The following is a 16,792-nucleotide window of genomic DNA, read 5'->3' on the forward strand; positions in this document are numbered from 1 at the left end:
TGGCCGGCGGCCACGCGGCGCGCGGCGCGTGAGCGAACATGTTTGGGCGTGCGGGCGTCGAGGCTCCCTTCGGGCAGCAAGCCCGACTAGCTTTGGAGCGATCCTTCTCCGAATCTTTCAACACAACTCCCGAAACTCCCTTAAACAAACTTGTTCAACTCTGGTCGTTCTTCAAACTTTGGTCAAGGTGTTGGTTTAGATTGTGAAAGGATTCAAAGATATTTCCGGCCAAAGCTAGCCAAAAATCTGGGATTCCAGACTTAGGATTTAAGGCATCCGGGGTGAGTTGACTGGTTTACCTCACTTTGATCGGGATTTTGAACAAGTTCGGGTCCGATTTGGATCTGGGTCAGTGTAACGAAGTTGGAACACTCTTGAGGTACTACAACTTTCATTAAGGCTCTGACTCGAGTTTAGATAGGAAAACGGGAGATGAAATCTTGCAAAGATGGAGGAAAACTCGAATTCCAGGACTTAAGAGATTTTCAGGGTCCTTTAGGAAAGCCGGCTTTGGTTGCTGTTTTTGACTCCCTTCCACTCCGAATTAGTCAAGGTGCCTTTAACAAAAGTTGTTGGAATTTAAAAGTTTTACAACTCTTATTTGGGTAGAAACTTAAGTTTGTATATAAAAAAATTCAAGCTTTAATTCGAACTCCAAAAAGAGCTTCTTAGGTTTATAAAGGTCATTTCACTTCTTAAATTAAGGATTTATCACTGGTTTAGAGTTAAAAGTACTTAATTTAGGTAGAGTTGTTACAGAGAGGAAAGTCAAGAGAATAGGAGAGGAGAGAGAACGGCGGATTTTTTAACGCCGTGACAATAAAAGTGATAGGAGTGGCAGATAGGGGACGGGAAATTAGATTGGGAAGAGGGTGTTAAAATCACTTTTAACACTTTTTAACACTTTCTATTAAACACTTGTGTTAAAAAGTGAGGTGTTAAAGTTTAACACCCCATTTTTCATAAACACGTGAAGGGGTGTTAAAACTTGCTAAAGATGTTAAAAGTGGTCTCTAGTCCACGTTTTCTCAGGTTACCCACTCTCTCTCCTCTCCTCTCCTCTCCTCTCTCTCCTCCCCGCCGCCTGCGCATCCTCCCCTCCTGCTCATCCTATCCGCTTGGCCGGATCCGTCGCGCCACCCCTCCTCCTGGCTAGATCCGCCGCGCCGCCCCTCCTCCTGGCCGGATCCTCCGTCGTGGCACCCTCCCCCCTCCTCCGTCGCGTCCTCCCCCTCCTCCCCGGATCCACTCGGCACCGCCGCCAACGCCGACCATGCCACCTCCGCCCGACACCGCTGCCAACTGCGGCGCAGCCGGCCACGCAACTCTTCCCATGATGCATGGCCCCAACTCCCCGTCCTCGTTTACCTCCTCCTCCCCCTCCTCCTCCACCTCTCTATCGCCGCTGGCGATGGCGGCGGCCGCAACCGCGGGGGCGTCGCAGCGGAAGCTCAGCCCCGAGGCACGCTGATCCGAAGGCAGCGCGCGGATCTGGAGGGGGCCTGCTATCGCCACGCTGCCGTCAGCCGCGCCACTGCTGACACCCGACGCCGCCGTGGCGTACGCGTCCAAGCGACGCCACATGCACACCATGCCGCTCCACACGGCGGCCGCGCTGCTCTCCGGCCCAACGCCGCTGCTTCGAGACGCTTGCGTGGCGGGGTGAGCGGGCGCGTCCCCGCACCCACTCGCCCTTCCATGCGGCCGCGCTCAAGCACGCTTACGCGCACCACGCGCATCGAGAGCGGCAACGTCGAGGCCAACGACCACCGCGTCGGCGTGCCTCACCTCGTGCTCACCATCCTCGACGACCCGTGCGGAGGAGCAGCGGCCATCGAGGAGCTCCACTGGGATCTGGCCATGCGGGGGTGCCGGGGCCGGCGGCATCTACGGCGCCTGGCCGTGTGGGAGCCACGGGGTCGGGGGATTCGGCGGTAAAGGAGAGGGGAGAAAGAAGTTGTGGTTTCATGCAGATTCGCGCGGTGCGGCTGGAAGAAGTTGAGGAGGGGTAGAAGCAATAGTGTCAATTCCAACATTTGGTGTTAAAGTTTAACAGACCATCCAAACATTCTCATGTGTTAAACTTTAACACCCTAGTGTTAAAGTTTAACATCCTGTTAAACTTTAACACGCTGTATCCAAATATAGCCTCAATGGCAGTGGAGGGATGCTCTATTTGGTATAGCTTTTAATGGTACTGAAGGAATTTACTCTTGAAGGGTATGGAAAGAAAGGAACCAATCAGTGTTCCGGCACAAAGAGTTGTCGGCCCTTTCACTCTTTGGAAAAAAAAATCAAGGAAGAAGCCAGAACTTGGCACTGGCGGGTGCAAAGAAGCTGGCTGAGATCCTGCGTCCCCATGGCTGAGCTCCAGCATCTTTGGTGTTGTCGTAAATATCTTTTGTTTTTGTTTTGCCCCCTAGGGATTTTACTACTCTTCTCTGTCAATAGAAATGGGCACCGTATCGTGCTGTTTACTTAAAAAGAAAGGGAAAATGCGGGATTCATCTGTAAGTAACCTAATAAATTCGGATTGGCACCTGAAAACGGCACTCGAGAGCATTTCGTCAGAAGTGAACTTTTTTAGAACTTTGAGCTGCAATATTGAGGATGTCTACATTGTCACAAATGTTAATATGTATTAATAATAAAATATGACTAATTTGTTTTGCTACGCGTCTCATATCGTCTATTATGTGGAAAATATACTAATCATCAACCATACAATTTGTTTTTATTTTTGGCTTATGATTTTTATGATCTATACGTCGAGTTTAAGTCAGGCATATAGGGCTTTGCTAACCAAAGACTAATTATCTGTCAATACAAGTACCCTTACTGAGGTGGTCAGTTCTATGGCCTTTTTTTATGTATAAAACTGAATTTACAAGCTAATGGGCTTCTAGGTTTCAGATCTACCATACAGTCACAAATATAACTTTACTGTGTAAGAAAGGAACAATAAATATTCATTGGTCACTAAAAAGTAACAAAAGAGTAATAGTGGCATTCGAAAATTTTTAGCATACGTCAGATATCCTCCGGAAATTGATCTTGATCACATAAGCAATGGGTTAAGCTTCGGCACCCATAAGCAATGTCACGGCCATGCGTTACACAACATTCATTTCCATACAAACAAGGAAACTGTTCTAGCTTAGCAGGATAGTGAATCGAGAAACATGTCAAATGAGGTAATAAAGAAACCGAGATCACAGCAAATGAAACCTCGTCACCTTTCAAAGAAATCATCAGAATTCAGTTAACAGAGCATCAACAATATACAAAAGTACCCAAGAGAATAATGACGTGTCTAACATCCATCGAACTCTCGATTTACCAGCAAGTTAAATAACATATTAGTTGAAAGGAAGCTACGGCAGGGCCACTTCACCAGCATCATATGATATCAACTATTCATCATTTCCCATCTGCTTGCAAAGCTTGGCACTCCAGGAGACATCTGTAACTACCACCGTTACTGACTAGTGACTACTGATGGTAATCACCAGGACATCACAGGTCCACTTGGCCAAAAAAACCATTACATGAAGGATGTGTCATTATATCCCCCTTCCATCTAAATATCAGCGCAACAGGGATACGAATACTGTCTGTCACTATCCTCTGGTTAGCAATCAACTAGTAGGGAGCTGGGAAACTCACGGGCCAGCAGGGAGCAAGTAAACCCCACCCAGGTACCTGATCCAGATAAAACTACAAAAGTATAAGAATCTACCTACTTGAAAATAAAGGATAGGTGTTCGAGAGAAAAATTAAGGATTGTAGGACAGCCTTTGAATGCGGTGTGGTATTAGCACATTTTCTTTCTCTTTAATAGTTTTAATAATTGCAGAACATATTTATGCATCCGTTTTCTTGTTAGGCGATCCAAGTACACATAATTATAGCCAGAACCTTTAACCATGACAAGAACTTGACCGCATATGGCCAACCATCAATGTTTCTGGCAATTATCAAAAATCAACTGATAATAAACAGCATGGTACAAATTCTACAAACACATCTAGCACCATTGGTCATTTACTGAAAACACAGCAACAGAGGATGCTATTGGAGAAACAAAGGGGGAAAGGTGCTCAGACATGTATGGACAAATCATTCTTCTGCACAAACAATATAAGTTAGAAAGTATTCTGCGAGTAAAGAGAACTGAAAATATAATTAAGGAGCAACGGAATAACATCAAACCCTACAGCCATCCTAAAAGCTAAAATGAATTGGTTTGTATTGTCTAACCTGGCAATGCAACTGTTTACATCAGTACATTTGCATTACTATAATAAAAATTGATCACAACACATGTCCATACCTCACAAAGTAAGCAGAATTAGATCGTGATCCCTAATTTCTGTCGTGATTATCGTACTAGTACCAATCGAAAACATCCCCAAGATCACCATCGTCATCGTTTCCAGAAGCATGCTCTTCTTCTTGCACATCAGGCTTTTGTACACTGTGCTCTTCATCCAACCAATTCGAATCATCTTCCTCCCCATGGATGAAATCATCCAGTACATTCTACAAACAGTGAAAATAAGATACTAATCTAATTAAATGCTACTTGAATAAATCCAATTTAAACATAGTGTGTGTTCAAGAAAAACCTCTTTTCCAGGGCCTCGTTCACTTGATGCGCCATCTTGTTTACGGGTATTGTTAATCTCTTGCTGTGCAACATCTTCAATGTTGAGATTCTTAATTACCGTTTTGAAATACAGATTATCTGCACAAATAAATTAAATTGGTAAAATACAAGCACTAAGTTAAGCTAGATCAAAGATCAGGGGGGAAAACATATGTTGACCCGAGTTAAGCAATATCACACCTCCTGAGCGATGAATTATAGCATCATGGACTAGCAACGGATTTTTTTTCTCCTCAGTTTTAAATTTTGCCCGCACCTGGTGACGAGTCTTATCAGGGAGTAATTGCTGTATCATTGCAAAATCACTACCAAATTGTCGAAGACCCTGGTCCAGAATTAATCCAAAAGCATTGAACCGGCATCAACAAAAACAGGTAAGAAAACACTTTAGAAGAACTGAGGTAGTATGAAGCGAACCTAGCAGTCCAAGGACTTGATCTCAAAAAAAACAATACCTTGTAAAACATGTCAGTATCAGATTTTGACCATTTGCCTCGAGTTTGTTTGTTCATGTAGGAATGGTAGTTCAATTTTGTTACATTTTGTGCTGGGTTCTGTGTTCTATCATTGTCGAAGTTTCTTTCCTCATCTCTATAGTCCAAATCGTCCATATCATCAAATTGAAAGCTGCTGTTCATAAGATAACATATTAGCTGAGAAAAGGAGAAACAGGAATCAAGAAGTTCAAAACTGAAGTATTCAGTTTAACCCTTTTAAGTTCAAATTTTGATCAAGTATGTCTACGATATTTTAGTCTTCAACTTAAATTCAGTCAAACCAATCAGCCATTTAGAAAAAGAGTAAAATTGGCAAACAGGATGCGTCAGCTTCAAGTTGCACTTCTGGGTAGCCAATCAGACGCTATGTTTGGAAAAGCCACAGCCCAAGCAGAGAGGACATGAACATATTGAGAGACTTCATCACGAGGAAGGTCAGATTGGAACTTTTAAATTCGCTACAGCCAAAAGGGGGAGGAGCTGATATACAGCGGAAGGGTTTGGGCTGCTCAACAGATGTTGTATGAAATAAAATATCAGGAAGGGAATACATAGCACTAATAGGAGTGCAATATAAGCTTTAATGAAGTCCAAAAACTACTAAAGAATACAGACAATGATTCTATAACTAACAATAGCAGCATCAATGCCATCAATGCAAACAATAACCTATCTGAACGTTTATGAAAAATGTCTCCATGAAAAAATAAATAATTCAACAAAATTTGGAAATCAATATATAGATACTAACAGGCTAACATATATGATGAAATGTGCTGTTGCAGGATCCATTTTGCTAGATGACATATCTGGATGAAAAGTAGGGAGTGGTACACTCCCATCCAAATGCCCAAGATCTACTGTTAGGGACCTGGAGGACCCAGCTGGGCCGGTTGGGCCAAAGGCTGGCCCGAGGCCGGCTGGGCCAAAGGGGGCCCAGAACTGGCCCAAAAGGACCCGCGTGAACAGTACCCGTGGGTGCTGTAGCATGCCGGCCTCCGCCCGTCTACTTAGGCTAGGAATTAGGAAGAGTCTAGATATTAGGATGGCTTGCAAGCCAAGATGTTAGGGTTCCTTGAGAGCCAAGTCGTGTCCCCTCTATACAATAAAGGCCCCATGTACCAAATTAATCAAGCAAGGAATTAAGGGGTAAAACTCTAAAACTCTCTCTCCCTCTCTCCCTGCGCCGCCCCCTCCTCCACCTCCTGCGCAACCCCCCTCCATGGCCGCCGGCCACCTCCCCCTCCCTCTCTAGTGCCCTAAACCCAAGGGGTAGCCCAATACCCTAACATCTACTTATATGGTATCTTTATTTTTTTCCTCGAACATGCAGGAGATCTATGTATCTTTGTATTAAAGAGAGAACATCCGGACCCTTACAAAAGCAAACACATCACCTCAATAGATTAGGCTTAAGCAGGTAGCAGTGAAAGTCAAACACAATCACCAGTTACAGAATAGACATGACTTGACCAACAACTTAGGCCATCAACCTATCCTAGACCTAGACTCCTAAGGCCTTTGGCACCAGAGGTGAGCCTCAATTTGAGATTTCTCTTGACTTCTGAGATGCAAGGGAAAGCTCCGTAGAAGACACATTTATTACGATGTTTCCAAAGGGTCCAGGCACCCAGAATGATGAGTTCAACACTCTCAGCACAGCTAATATAATATCATGCATAGCATTCAAAGAAATGGGGTAAAAAATAGTATACCTTGAATTAGAGGATGGCTCAGGTGGATTCTCTTTTCCCTGAAGAAGCCCAAAAATCATTAGAATTAGCATAAATGTGTTTAAAAATATAACTACAAAACATGCCACAAAACTCACATTAACACGCTCTCTGGCCTCTTGTAACAACCTGAGATGTGCTGCACTTAGCTTCATGGGATCTATCTCCTCACGAGGTTTTTCCAGTAAAGTCTTAACCTCTTAAACAATAAAGGCCCAAGATATAAGAATGAAAACTAACATTATCTAAATTGATGCTTCAATATTTAAGCCACCAACCTTTCGCTCTGCTCTGACGAATTCTGTGGGTAAGCTTCTTCTCAGGTTTTTCTGCCGACGCATCTTTCAAAGTTCTCTTGCGGCCCCGTGAAGATACCTGGCTTTTATCCTTTTGGACCTTTTGCTGCAGTGACTCTTCTACACTATCCCTTGGCTTTTTCCTAACCTTCCGTGTAGTACCAGCAGTGTAATCATCACCACTATCATTATCTTCTTCAGCTAATGAAGGTTCAACAAAGTCTTCATCAAAATAGTCATCCGTATCCTTATGTGTCCCAACTTTCTGTGACTTTTTCCTGCTACGTAGTTTCATAGATGACCCGATTTCTCCAACACCCGATTTTGGTTGTTGTTCAACAGGAGGATCTAATGGTTCCCCCTCATTATGTTCCTGATCATTAGAATTCTGGATGAAAAGTAAAAAATACAGAGTAAGGAGAAACCTTGCGATAGTCATGGAAATATAAATAGCTACATCTTCTAAGCAGAATCAAATGCACTGACCTTTTGAACTGTCTGCTGCGACAAGTTACTTAAATTTTCATCAATCAATTTGTCATTATAGGAATCGCTGACGTTATCCATCTCAGAATTGGTAACTGTAGGAGTAACGACCCCAGAAGCATCTGGCATCGCAAAAGATACAGATTTCCCTTTCCCCTTTTCTCTTCCAACACTAGGTTGAGACTTACAAGTAGCTTCAGCTACAAAATAAATGTGTTTGCTCTTTATGAGAATAAGTACCAAAGAGATTACTCAAACAAAGACAAATTGCTACACACAGTTAACAATTCATTATGAGAAACCTGATATGAATGAACCTTATGCAGATAACAAAGTTAATATCGGTCAAATTCGAAAAGCCATTCAAAAAAGCTTCAATTGATATTTGATACTAGAGAAATATCTGATACTTTGTTTCATGCTTCCTAAGATTAAGCATACTGCGAAGAAAAACAAAATTAACTGGTAATCTATTGTTAAAAAAATATATAGATACAATTTTATGTAGTCAAGCACTATACACGGACATACAAAAATGGGATAGGGAGAACCCATATACCCACCAGCTCTATCCTTTTGAGAAACAATACGCATGTAACTTTATAATGAAATCTAGTACTACATTTACATCAGTGTTGCCCAAGTCAGCTACCTAGGCACTAGTTGATACAATTATGACTAGCCGCATAGCTCGCTTTATAACCATTTAGGTGGTTGGTGATGGTCTACCGTCCTACTAGAACCTAGCCTTGATGCATTTGGACATTTTTGTCATGTCCTGAGAAATTAAAACGCATATTTGATTCATGTCAAAGCATGCACAAGCTTGCAGCTTTTCAAGGTGTAGCTCATGCCCATTAAAAAGTGTAGATTGTCAATGCCAGCGGCAGAAGTCATGTTGCTGTACCACCTAATCCCATCAAGTTGTCGCTTGTAGTTTCTCCAGCAGCAAGGATGCCATGACATTGGCCCTAGACCCCCATCACTTGTTCGTTGCGCCTGTTTTTTATGAAATGCCAGATTAAGGAGCTACAGTAGAGGTTGGTGGCTAATGGATCCTAGTGGCTGTTTCATAAAGTTTTTGTTTTTATTTAGTTGGAGAATCAGCACTTGATAGATCATATGTCAGCCCACCTGGGCAAAACCACCCTACATAACACTTCAACCTAGGAAAACCACATCAACAAATAGGGTTTATGTGGCCCAAAGTCACAGGTTTACGGGGTAGGATATCTGGTTTTATAGTTAGGGGCTAAGACTTCTGGAAAAACTGTTTTAAATAAATAAAGTGTTAGATCTCAGAAACGCTGTTTGAGCAAACACAACTTACGTCTTAAAAATAACACAATACAAAACTATGTATTTAAAACAGCAGCAGTGACGTTGACCTAACCATCCATGCAGTGGAGTACATAGTCAGTATTAAGGCAACAATAAGCACAAGTCCGTAATAAACTTAGCTTCAATCTCATCTGTACTTAATGAGTTTTTTCAGCCTTGTTAAATCTCAAATGCAAAGAACAAAGATGCCATACACAGTTGTTAGCAATAATCTTGACTAGCAGTGCAGAGTAGTTAAATGTAAATTACTTAGGGTCCAAGTCTAGTCAAGTCAAGCCTTAGGGACCAAGTATTTGGCTTAGAGACCAAGTCTAGTCAAGTCTTTGCCTTGGCATGTAAGCCACTATGGCTGTGTAGTAGTGCTATAAATAGAGAGAAGGGATAGACTCCCTTGAGAGTTCTAGCAGCACCAAAGAGAGTGGTCTGGTGGTTCTCTCCACACTCAAGAGGAGAGTGTTTGGCTGGCTGGCAGGTAGCCTTTGAGGACTGCCCAGGTTGGAGTGTAGGAGTTGCCGTAGCCGGAGGCTTGTAGGCTAACCGGAGGCAACTATAGGCACTTTGGAAGGAACTGATCAAGTGGATCGGTTCCAGATAGGTTGCTGCGGCAACTAGTATTTGTTTCTGCGTGAAACAAGTGTGTTTGCGTGTATCTTCGGTAGTGTTTGGGCCAACAACAGTAAATAAGAAGCCCCACCAGTAGAAGCAAGTGTACCTGAGACTTCTCCAACCATCGATTGAGTACCATCAATAGGAGAATTAATTAGTTCATTGTGGTTGTCTAAATCAACAGTAGCATCCACATCCTAAAATGCCAAAAACAGTTGGATAAGGAAACATTTTTGCTACTAATTACCATATGAAATATCAACACATTAATTAATGGAATATTCAAAATATGGCACTGACCTGTGGTGACCAAGTGGCTGGAGCGGTGATGGTTTCTTGATCTTTAGGTTTTGTTGGCACATCATTGTTTTCGGCACAAATTCCAACCATCAGAGTAGCTGCAGTGGTATTATCATTAGTCCCAACAACCTTCGATGAAACCATCGCAGGCTTCGGTCGCAATTTAGGACGAAACTTCGCTATTGTTTCCTCTTGAACTGACACCTCAAGGACACTGTCGAGGTTAGCTAAATTGCCAATATCATTATTACTGGTTGCCAATAATCCTTCAGAATCTGGGGTCTGCACGCTTCCATGACATTTAGGGTCCTGTAGCTGATCATAATGGAGTCTTGTCTGAATATTATCACGGCTTTCCTTTTGTGTAGCCTCGTCTACAGGGGAAGCTTCAACCTTTTGGTTAGTCTTTTGAGATTTGGTGGCCTTAAGGAGCTTCGTCTGTACCTTTGGCTGGAACTTTGCATCTCTTTCCTCCTTATCCTGTGCACCAAACAGTTCCTCAAATTCAACTATATCATCAATAGTCTTGCCACATGAACTAGCAGGTGACACTTGGATATCTGGAACCACCAAGATTTTTTTATGCGTAGCTAATTTAGACGAATCAGCATTGTTCTTGTCATCTTGAGAAATCCTATCTGCAGCAGAAGTACCACCCGGAGGTCCCAATGGAACTGTCAGCACATCATCCGATGATGTCTCAAGAATAACTTGAGAACCAGCTACATCATCAATTGTCTCACTACCAGGGCATGTCAAGGATGCTCTTTCTTGGCTAGTGAGTTCTTTAGAAGAACTGACTTGATTTGAGACTCCTAGTTTTCCATTTCCATTTTCTACAGTAGGATTAGATGCTGCAGATCTGGATGACAAAACTGTTTTTCGGGGTTTGGCCCGTTGCTTGGGACGGAACTTTGCAGCAGCCTGCACTTCTTCTGAGGCATCAAGGATGTCGAAATTGGCCTCATCATCAATCATCTGTGGCGAACGTTTGTGTTCTACAGCAGATTATCTTAAATTTGAATGTCACTGAAAAGAATATTACACGTTTAGGAAAGCAACGGTGGCAAAAATAGAAACGGACAAGAAAAAGGAAATAAAAATCCTTGGGGGCTGTAGAGTTAGGATAAGGATATTTCACGAGAACTTCGGGAATTCAATTAAATTTGAATTAAATACAAACTTCCAAATCATATGGCACTTACAATTACACAAGTCTGAAGCAGTAGTGCAGGCAAACACAGTGGAACATCACGTGCGAGTAATGGCAGAGCTCTAGATGGAGGACAATCGGCAGTTACATATAACTAACTAAACCGCAGCAAAGCACACGACGACAACAATGGATATAGCACTATGTCAAAACAGACAAAAAAATCCAGGAAAGTTGGGGGCAATGCCTGATTGGTTTATGCTGTACCACTCAGCAAAAGCCATATCACAGCATTGTCTCTAATATATCCAGACCCCACTCGCAATTTTCCCAGGATGCCTAAATCAGCAATACTACTGTCTAGACTAAGCTTAAACGTGGTTGCTTTTGCACATTGCAAATGCTATCTAGAATTGTCAAACCGTTTCAGTGTCCTACCCTATGCAGCACGGATACGGATACGCGTATCGGTATCGGAAGGATATGGATACGCGGATACGGCAATTTCTTAAACAACCCGATACGCGGATACGTTTTAACTATTTTTTTAATAAATAAATAACAATGCATATTAAATTGCAAAATAGATGTTCAAATTCAACATAGAGACATTTAAGGTCTATTACACTGAGAATAACATGATAGCAGGTTCTAATTTAGGAGAGGATGGGAGCCTGGGACTGCAATCAATCAATATAAACTCATATCCAGATTCTGGAGATTGGCCAATTATCATCACGTTACCACCTACTTGCAATCTATATGGTACTATTCTCCAAGCAATTGTATTTGAACCGGTTAAGTATTGAAAAGAAAGGATAATCAACAACTGTGCAATAGCCAACATTATAAAGATCACACTGCCCCTGAACTTAATCCACCATCCATGCTTGCATGGGCCCTTATTCTGTAGACTATGGATTATACTTCCAAATTGCCTGGATACACTACACAGAAAATGTAAATCTCTATGCACTTTACGGATGCTATGCTACCATTACTGGGAGGAACTCACGGTTCACGGGAGGCCTGCACTACCAGTATCAGAGGAAGTCACGCACCTGAACAGGGGCTGGGGCTCCTTACGCCGGAGGCCGACGGGAGTAATCACGGGCGAACGGAGGCCGACGGGAGGCAGCCTGCGGCCGGCGGGAGGCGGCCTCGCGGCCCGTGGCCGCGGGAGGCGGACGGCGGCTGGCAGGAGGCGGCCTCACGGACGGCGGCCAGCGGACGGCGGCCGACGAGAGGCGGAGGCGCTGCGTCAGCCGTCAGGTCGAGCGGGAGAATGCGGCGATGCGCTGCGTGAGGCGGCTGCGCGTGGGAGAGCCGACGCCCGACGGGTCACGGGAGCAGGGCAGGAGGTGGGATGTGCTGTGATGTTGGGCCGGATGGGCCGAATCCAGGCGCAGAAACGTTTCCGATCCGAAGTTTTCGGCCCATTTAATCGGGTATACGTGGATACACCACGGATATGTATGGGACCGCTGAAGGTCCCGAAAAGCCCCAGCACTCCCAAACCCCAGGCTCGTCTTTCCTCTCCCTGCTCGACGCGCGCGATGCCTCCCAGATCGGACCACGCCGCCGGCAGCGCCGCCGCCGCCGCGGCGGCCGCGGCCGCCCAGACCCACGGATCCGACTTCGACTCCATCGACCCCCTGTTCCACCTCCTCCGAGTGCTGCCCTTCTCCTTCCTCAGGCCGCCGCGCACCCGCCTCAGGCTGCCGTCCAACCTGGCGCTCCCCTCCCCCATGACCGTCTTCTCCCTCATCCTCCTCACCTACTTCGCCGTCGTCTCCGGCCTCGTATACGACGTCATCGTCGAGCCCCCCGGCATCGGCAGCGCCCAGGACCCCGCCACCGGCGCCGTCCGCCCCGTCGTCTTCCTCCCGGGGCGCGTCAACGGACAGTACATCATCGAGGGGCTCTCCTCCGGGTTCATGTTCCTCCTCGGCGGCATAGGCATCATCCTCCTCGACCTCGCCGCCGATCGCACCAGACCCCGGAGCCTCCGCGTCTCCTTCGGCGGCTCTGGCGCAGTAGCCGTCGTCATCGCCTACGCCATGGCCATGCTCTTCCTCCGCATCAAGATCCCCGGCTACCTATGGTGAGGCTGATAGATCTTACTGGTTTAATTAGACCAGATCCGTTGCAAGATCTCGCTACATCTAAATAGATCTGCGTGATGTGTTTGATGGAACTAGCGAACCCCTTTTTTAATTATGTTAATGTTACATCATAGTATATTGTATGATATCATCATCAACTCTGAATTGTTGGATGCCAATTACCATTTCGCAATGTTACTAAACGGGGCAGTATTGTGATTCAGTGCTTTCGTTAGATTCCAATTGCTACTAAGTGGATCAATTTGTTGTAGTTGGTGACTACTGTTTTTTTACTAAGTACTTTGTATCACTTGTTTTCCTTAACTTTCTTGGACATTGAACTCTGAATTGTTGGAAGAATGCGGAGATGAGGTATCTTGTGTTAAAGTAGATATTATCAGATCCATTTACCTACAGGATATTGGATGCTAGTGTGCTTGACATTTTTCTTTTCGAATTTTACAATGTTTTCATGATATGTTGATAAAGTGGTGAGCTTTCATTGACTTGTTTCTATCTCTATTGTAAGTTAAGTAAACTATTGGAAGTTTATTTATTAGATCTTTCCATTTTGAATTTTGGAAGCATGCAGAGCTAGTACTTTTTTCACATGCTAATGACTATCTGAAGATATAAAACCTTAGTTCATGTTGACATGTTTACTAATTCTTGTAATTAGCATTTTTAGTCTGTTTGAATACATATATACGTGAATCTAACTGAGATACATTGTCATCGTAATTGGCTAAGCTAATACTATTTTGGTGACCTGCTTCTTGACTGTTCTGGAGTATTTTCACTAGCATAAAGTTAGGCTTCGTACCATGAAAAAATTAATATAGGACCAGATATGTTGTTGATTTCTGGTTTGAAACTCAAGCTTCACATCCACTTATGCATGTGCTGGTGTAGTTGTTGGGATCTTGGAGAAGCTTTAGATTTGTTCTTTTGAATAGTAGGTATAATCCTACATCTGCACTCATGTTGTTAAATTAAATTAAAATAGTCCCACATTATGTAAGTTAAGGAATAATCATTTATCAGCAGTCAGCAGAAGATACCGTAGGACATTTAACAAGTGTTTGTGGAAATCTTAACCTAGAATTTACACAGGCAAAATCACTAATGTACTTGTGGTGCTTTAACTCTCATTTATGTTATAAACTTTAATAGGAAAGCATTGGTGCTCAAAATTTTTAGGGGGAATTATTTGTTCCAATTGAATGGATGGGACCGAGGGATCCCATCTGTGAAAAATATCACAGTACGGATGAAATCAACAGTACAAGTTGATGTGAAATAAGAAACAAGAAAGTTGCATTGTGCAAATAGATAGATTTCTCCTCTAGAAAATATGCATAGATAATCCCTAAATGTTGTGTCTCCTTTTTCTTGCTAATTGTATGATTTAGTATAACCCTATATTCAAATCCGTGGTGACTTTGAGTCTTTTTGGCTTGAAAATTGCTCACATTCTAACATCAATGGTCCTAGGTTTTCTTGTCAATCTTGTGTGGCTGTGCCTGGCTAGTAGAATAAGTGTGTCTAGTCCTACAATCTTTTGTTTGGCTTGTGAAATGTAATGAATGACCTTCAAAACTGGCTGATTGCACGAGGAAATTACTGTATTTAAGGAATCAGATCATTTTACCAAATTTGTTGGATAATGTTACTACACACTTGCACTCCATATTGGGTGCCTTCATTTATATACATCCACATGCTGATGTTAATCCGTCACACTGTAGATATAACAATACAGTAGAGTTTTTGTTTGCTTCGTTTATCTATATTTTCTAGCTGTAAAGGGAAATGATCTTAATGTAATTTAATATCATATCATAGTTTACCCTAATCCCATGATGAGATTTCCATTTAGAAATATTTTGCATGCATTTGACAGAAGCTGTTATCCTAGCTTCAGTAAGAATCATATGCACTGCTATGCTAACATATGTTCTGTAGAGAGTGCCCATTTCCCTTTTGTTGGGACTCAGTGATTTGGTGGCAGAAATAGTATTAGAATGGTGGCACGGAAATATTGCATTGTTTTGAAATATTGGTGTGAGCATGTGGCATAGAGCGCCAATTTTGATTCAACATCGGCCATAACATGATGATGATGCCTTATTTTTTTAGTTAGGATCTCCTTCTCACTCCAAAGTATGGTTGGTGTATACTTGGCCTTTCCCACTGTAGTTTGGAGCTCACCCTTTATTTACACCGACCCAAGCTACAATCAAAACAAATGTAAAAGAAAAGGTGATAAGAAAGAAATCTAGCAAAAGCTAACTGTCAGCTATAAATAAATGCTTTTGCTTTCTATCCAGCAGCTGATGCTTTTTATGTAGTAAAGAAGGACATTATTGCACAAGCATGATATGTCATGATATAATCATCTGTTCTCCTAAATGGGTGGAAAAAAGAGAGAAGGGTTTAACCTGCTCCAAATATAGAAAGTTGAACAAAATGATGGACATGAAGTAGGGAATATTTTTGAATGCTGTGAACAAAATGATGGACATGAAGTAGGGAATTTTTTTTAATGCAGTGCTGATATTGAAATATGTAATGTTTGGAATGAAATTTATATTTGGTTTTATTTGAACTGACCTGGTGGATACCTGAGTACACTCATCTTGTCATAAACATGGTGCAAGCTTGCTCTTTGCATGTTCATATGAAGTACAAATATAGGATTATTTGCATGTTCATATGAAGTACATATATAGGATGAGGTTGATCTTAGGGATTAGTTTGGTGTTTGAAACTGATTATACCCAGGGTATAAAATATAGACATGCGAATTATGATGCTAAAATTTAGGATATAGGTGTTTTACTGGCAAATTATATTTTTGCGGATTTTGGCAAATGGTATGAATAGTAGCCCTTTTATCATTCTCATCACTTTGACCCGTTACTGGCAGTCCTTGTGTTTTCTGGTAATTTTTTGTTCTCTTTGACTCTTTGTTGTTGTGTATTGTGCTTGCGATCGAGTCCAAGATGACACTAGGAAACTTAATTATCAGGTGGGTTGTGTTTGCAAGTATTCATGATATCTGATAGAGAAAATGAGGTTTATATTTTTTTTGAGAAAATGAGGTTTATGCTTCAAGGAGGATATTCGCGTATCCTGAAGTGTTGTTCTCAAGTATCCTGATGGGTCAACTGTTAAAAATAGCATATAGCCAACGAGGGGCAACGAAATGTGGAGCTTTCTAACGGAAGGTTAAAGTGCTGTATAGGCAACATTCGTCCCAGTAGACGTTACTCATGACATTGACAGCGGAAAAGGTTTAAGACCTAATTGACTAATTCTGCCCGTGCTCTCACAAGCCTAACTCGTGGAAGAGGAGTGTGTTGCTTTTTGCGTACTTGCAACAAGCCGGGCTCCCAACTACGTTTGGGTAAACTCGATCTCTTCTTAGTCGAGATTTCTTCTGTTGGCAAAGACATGGAACTGGAAGATTGAGACTGGTGAAACTTGAAGATTGAGACAGATCAAGCATTGCCGGGACAGGAGCTAGACGAATTGCGAGTGTTGGGTTTGGCCGGATGATGCTTGTGCCGCTACAACGCGTGTCAAAGGCCGTGTCATGGCGCT

At 42.8% G+C, this 16,792-nt stretch overlaps 2 protein-coding genes across 4 annotated transcripts; one reads left to right on the top strand and one right to left on the bottom strand.

Annotated features, from left to right (window-relative positions):
* Nucleotides 1–3,212: 3,212 nt before the first annotated feature.
* LOC101786485 lies at nt 3,213–12,440 on the bottom strand. 3 transcript variants are annotated; one of them, XM_012842600.2, is made up of 12 exons: nt 12,143–12,440; nt 9,929–10,957; nt 9,735–9,825; nt 7,682–7,881; nt 7,178–7,583; nt 6,998–7,098; nt 6,882–6,919; nt 5,125–5,299; nt 4,850–4,994; nt 4,629–4,747; nt 4,334–4,542; nt 3,213–3,702 (listed from the first exon to the last, which is right to left on the bottom strand). In XM_012842600.2, the coding sequence occupies exons 2-11, from the start codon at nt 10,904–10,906 to the stop codon at nt 4,390–4,392; spliced, it is 2,406 nt and encodes an 801-aa protein (XP_012698054.1). In that variant the 5' UTR covers nt 10,907–10,957; nt 12,143–12,440; the 3' UTR covers nt 3,213–3,702; nt 4,334–4,389. The 3 variants fall into 3 exon arrangements, with proteins under 3 accessions (XP_012698054.1, XP_012698055.1, XP_012698058.1); XM_012842601.2 differs by having other exon boundaries at nt 3,213–3,717; XM_012842604.3 differs by having other exon boundaries at nt 5,125–5,296; nt 12,143–12,439.
* A 133-nt stretch (nt 12,441–12,573) lies between these two features.
* LOC101753024 (oligosaccharyltransferase complex subunit ostc) lies at nt 12,574–13,510 on the top strand. The gene has a single exon (XM_004952291.2). It carries the CDS (start codon nt 12,638–12,640, stop codon nt 13,187–13,189), a length of 552 nt encoding a protein of 183 aa, XP_004952348.1. The 5' UTR covers nt 12,574–12,637; the 3' UTR covers nt 13,190–13,510.
* The last annotated feature ends 3,282 nt before the right edge of the window (nt 13,511–16,792 follow it).

Source organism: Setaria italica, chromosome I (genome assembly GCF_000263155.2).
Source record: "Setaria italica strain Yugu1 chromosome I, Setaria_italica_v2.0, whole genome shotgun sequence".
Taxonomy (NCBI): domain Eukaryota; kingdom Viridiplantae; phylum Streptophyta; class Magnoliopsida; order Poales; family Poaceae; genus Setaria; species Setaria italica.

Bases quoted from the DNA above. Each gene is read 5' to 3' on its own strand.
- LOC101786485 (XM_012842600.2), bottom strand. From the start codon at position 10,906: ATGATTGATGATGAGGCCAATTTCGACATCCTTGATGCCTCAGAAGAA. The intron at 5,300-6,881 runs GTATACTATTTT...TCTTATGAACAG, and splicing joins GAGCCATCCTCTAATTCAAG to CAGCTTTCAATTTGATGATA. The intron at 4,995-5,124 runs GTATTGTTTTTT...ATTCTGGACCAG, and splicing joins ATACTGACATGTTTTACAAG to GGTCTTCGACAATTTGGTAG.
- LOC101753024 (XM_004952291.2), top strand. From the start codon at position 12,638: ATGCCTCCCAGATCGGACCACGCCGCCGGCAGCGCCGCCGCCGCCGCG.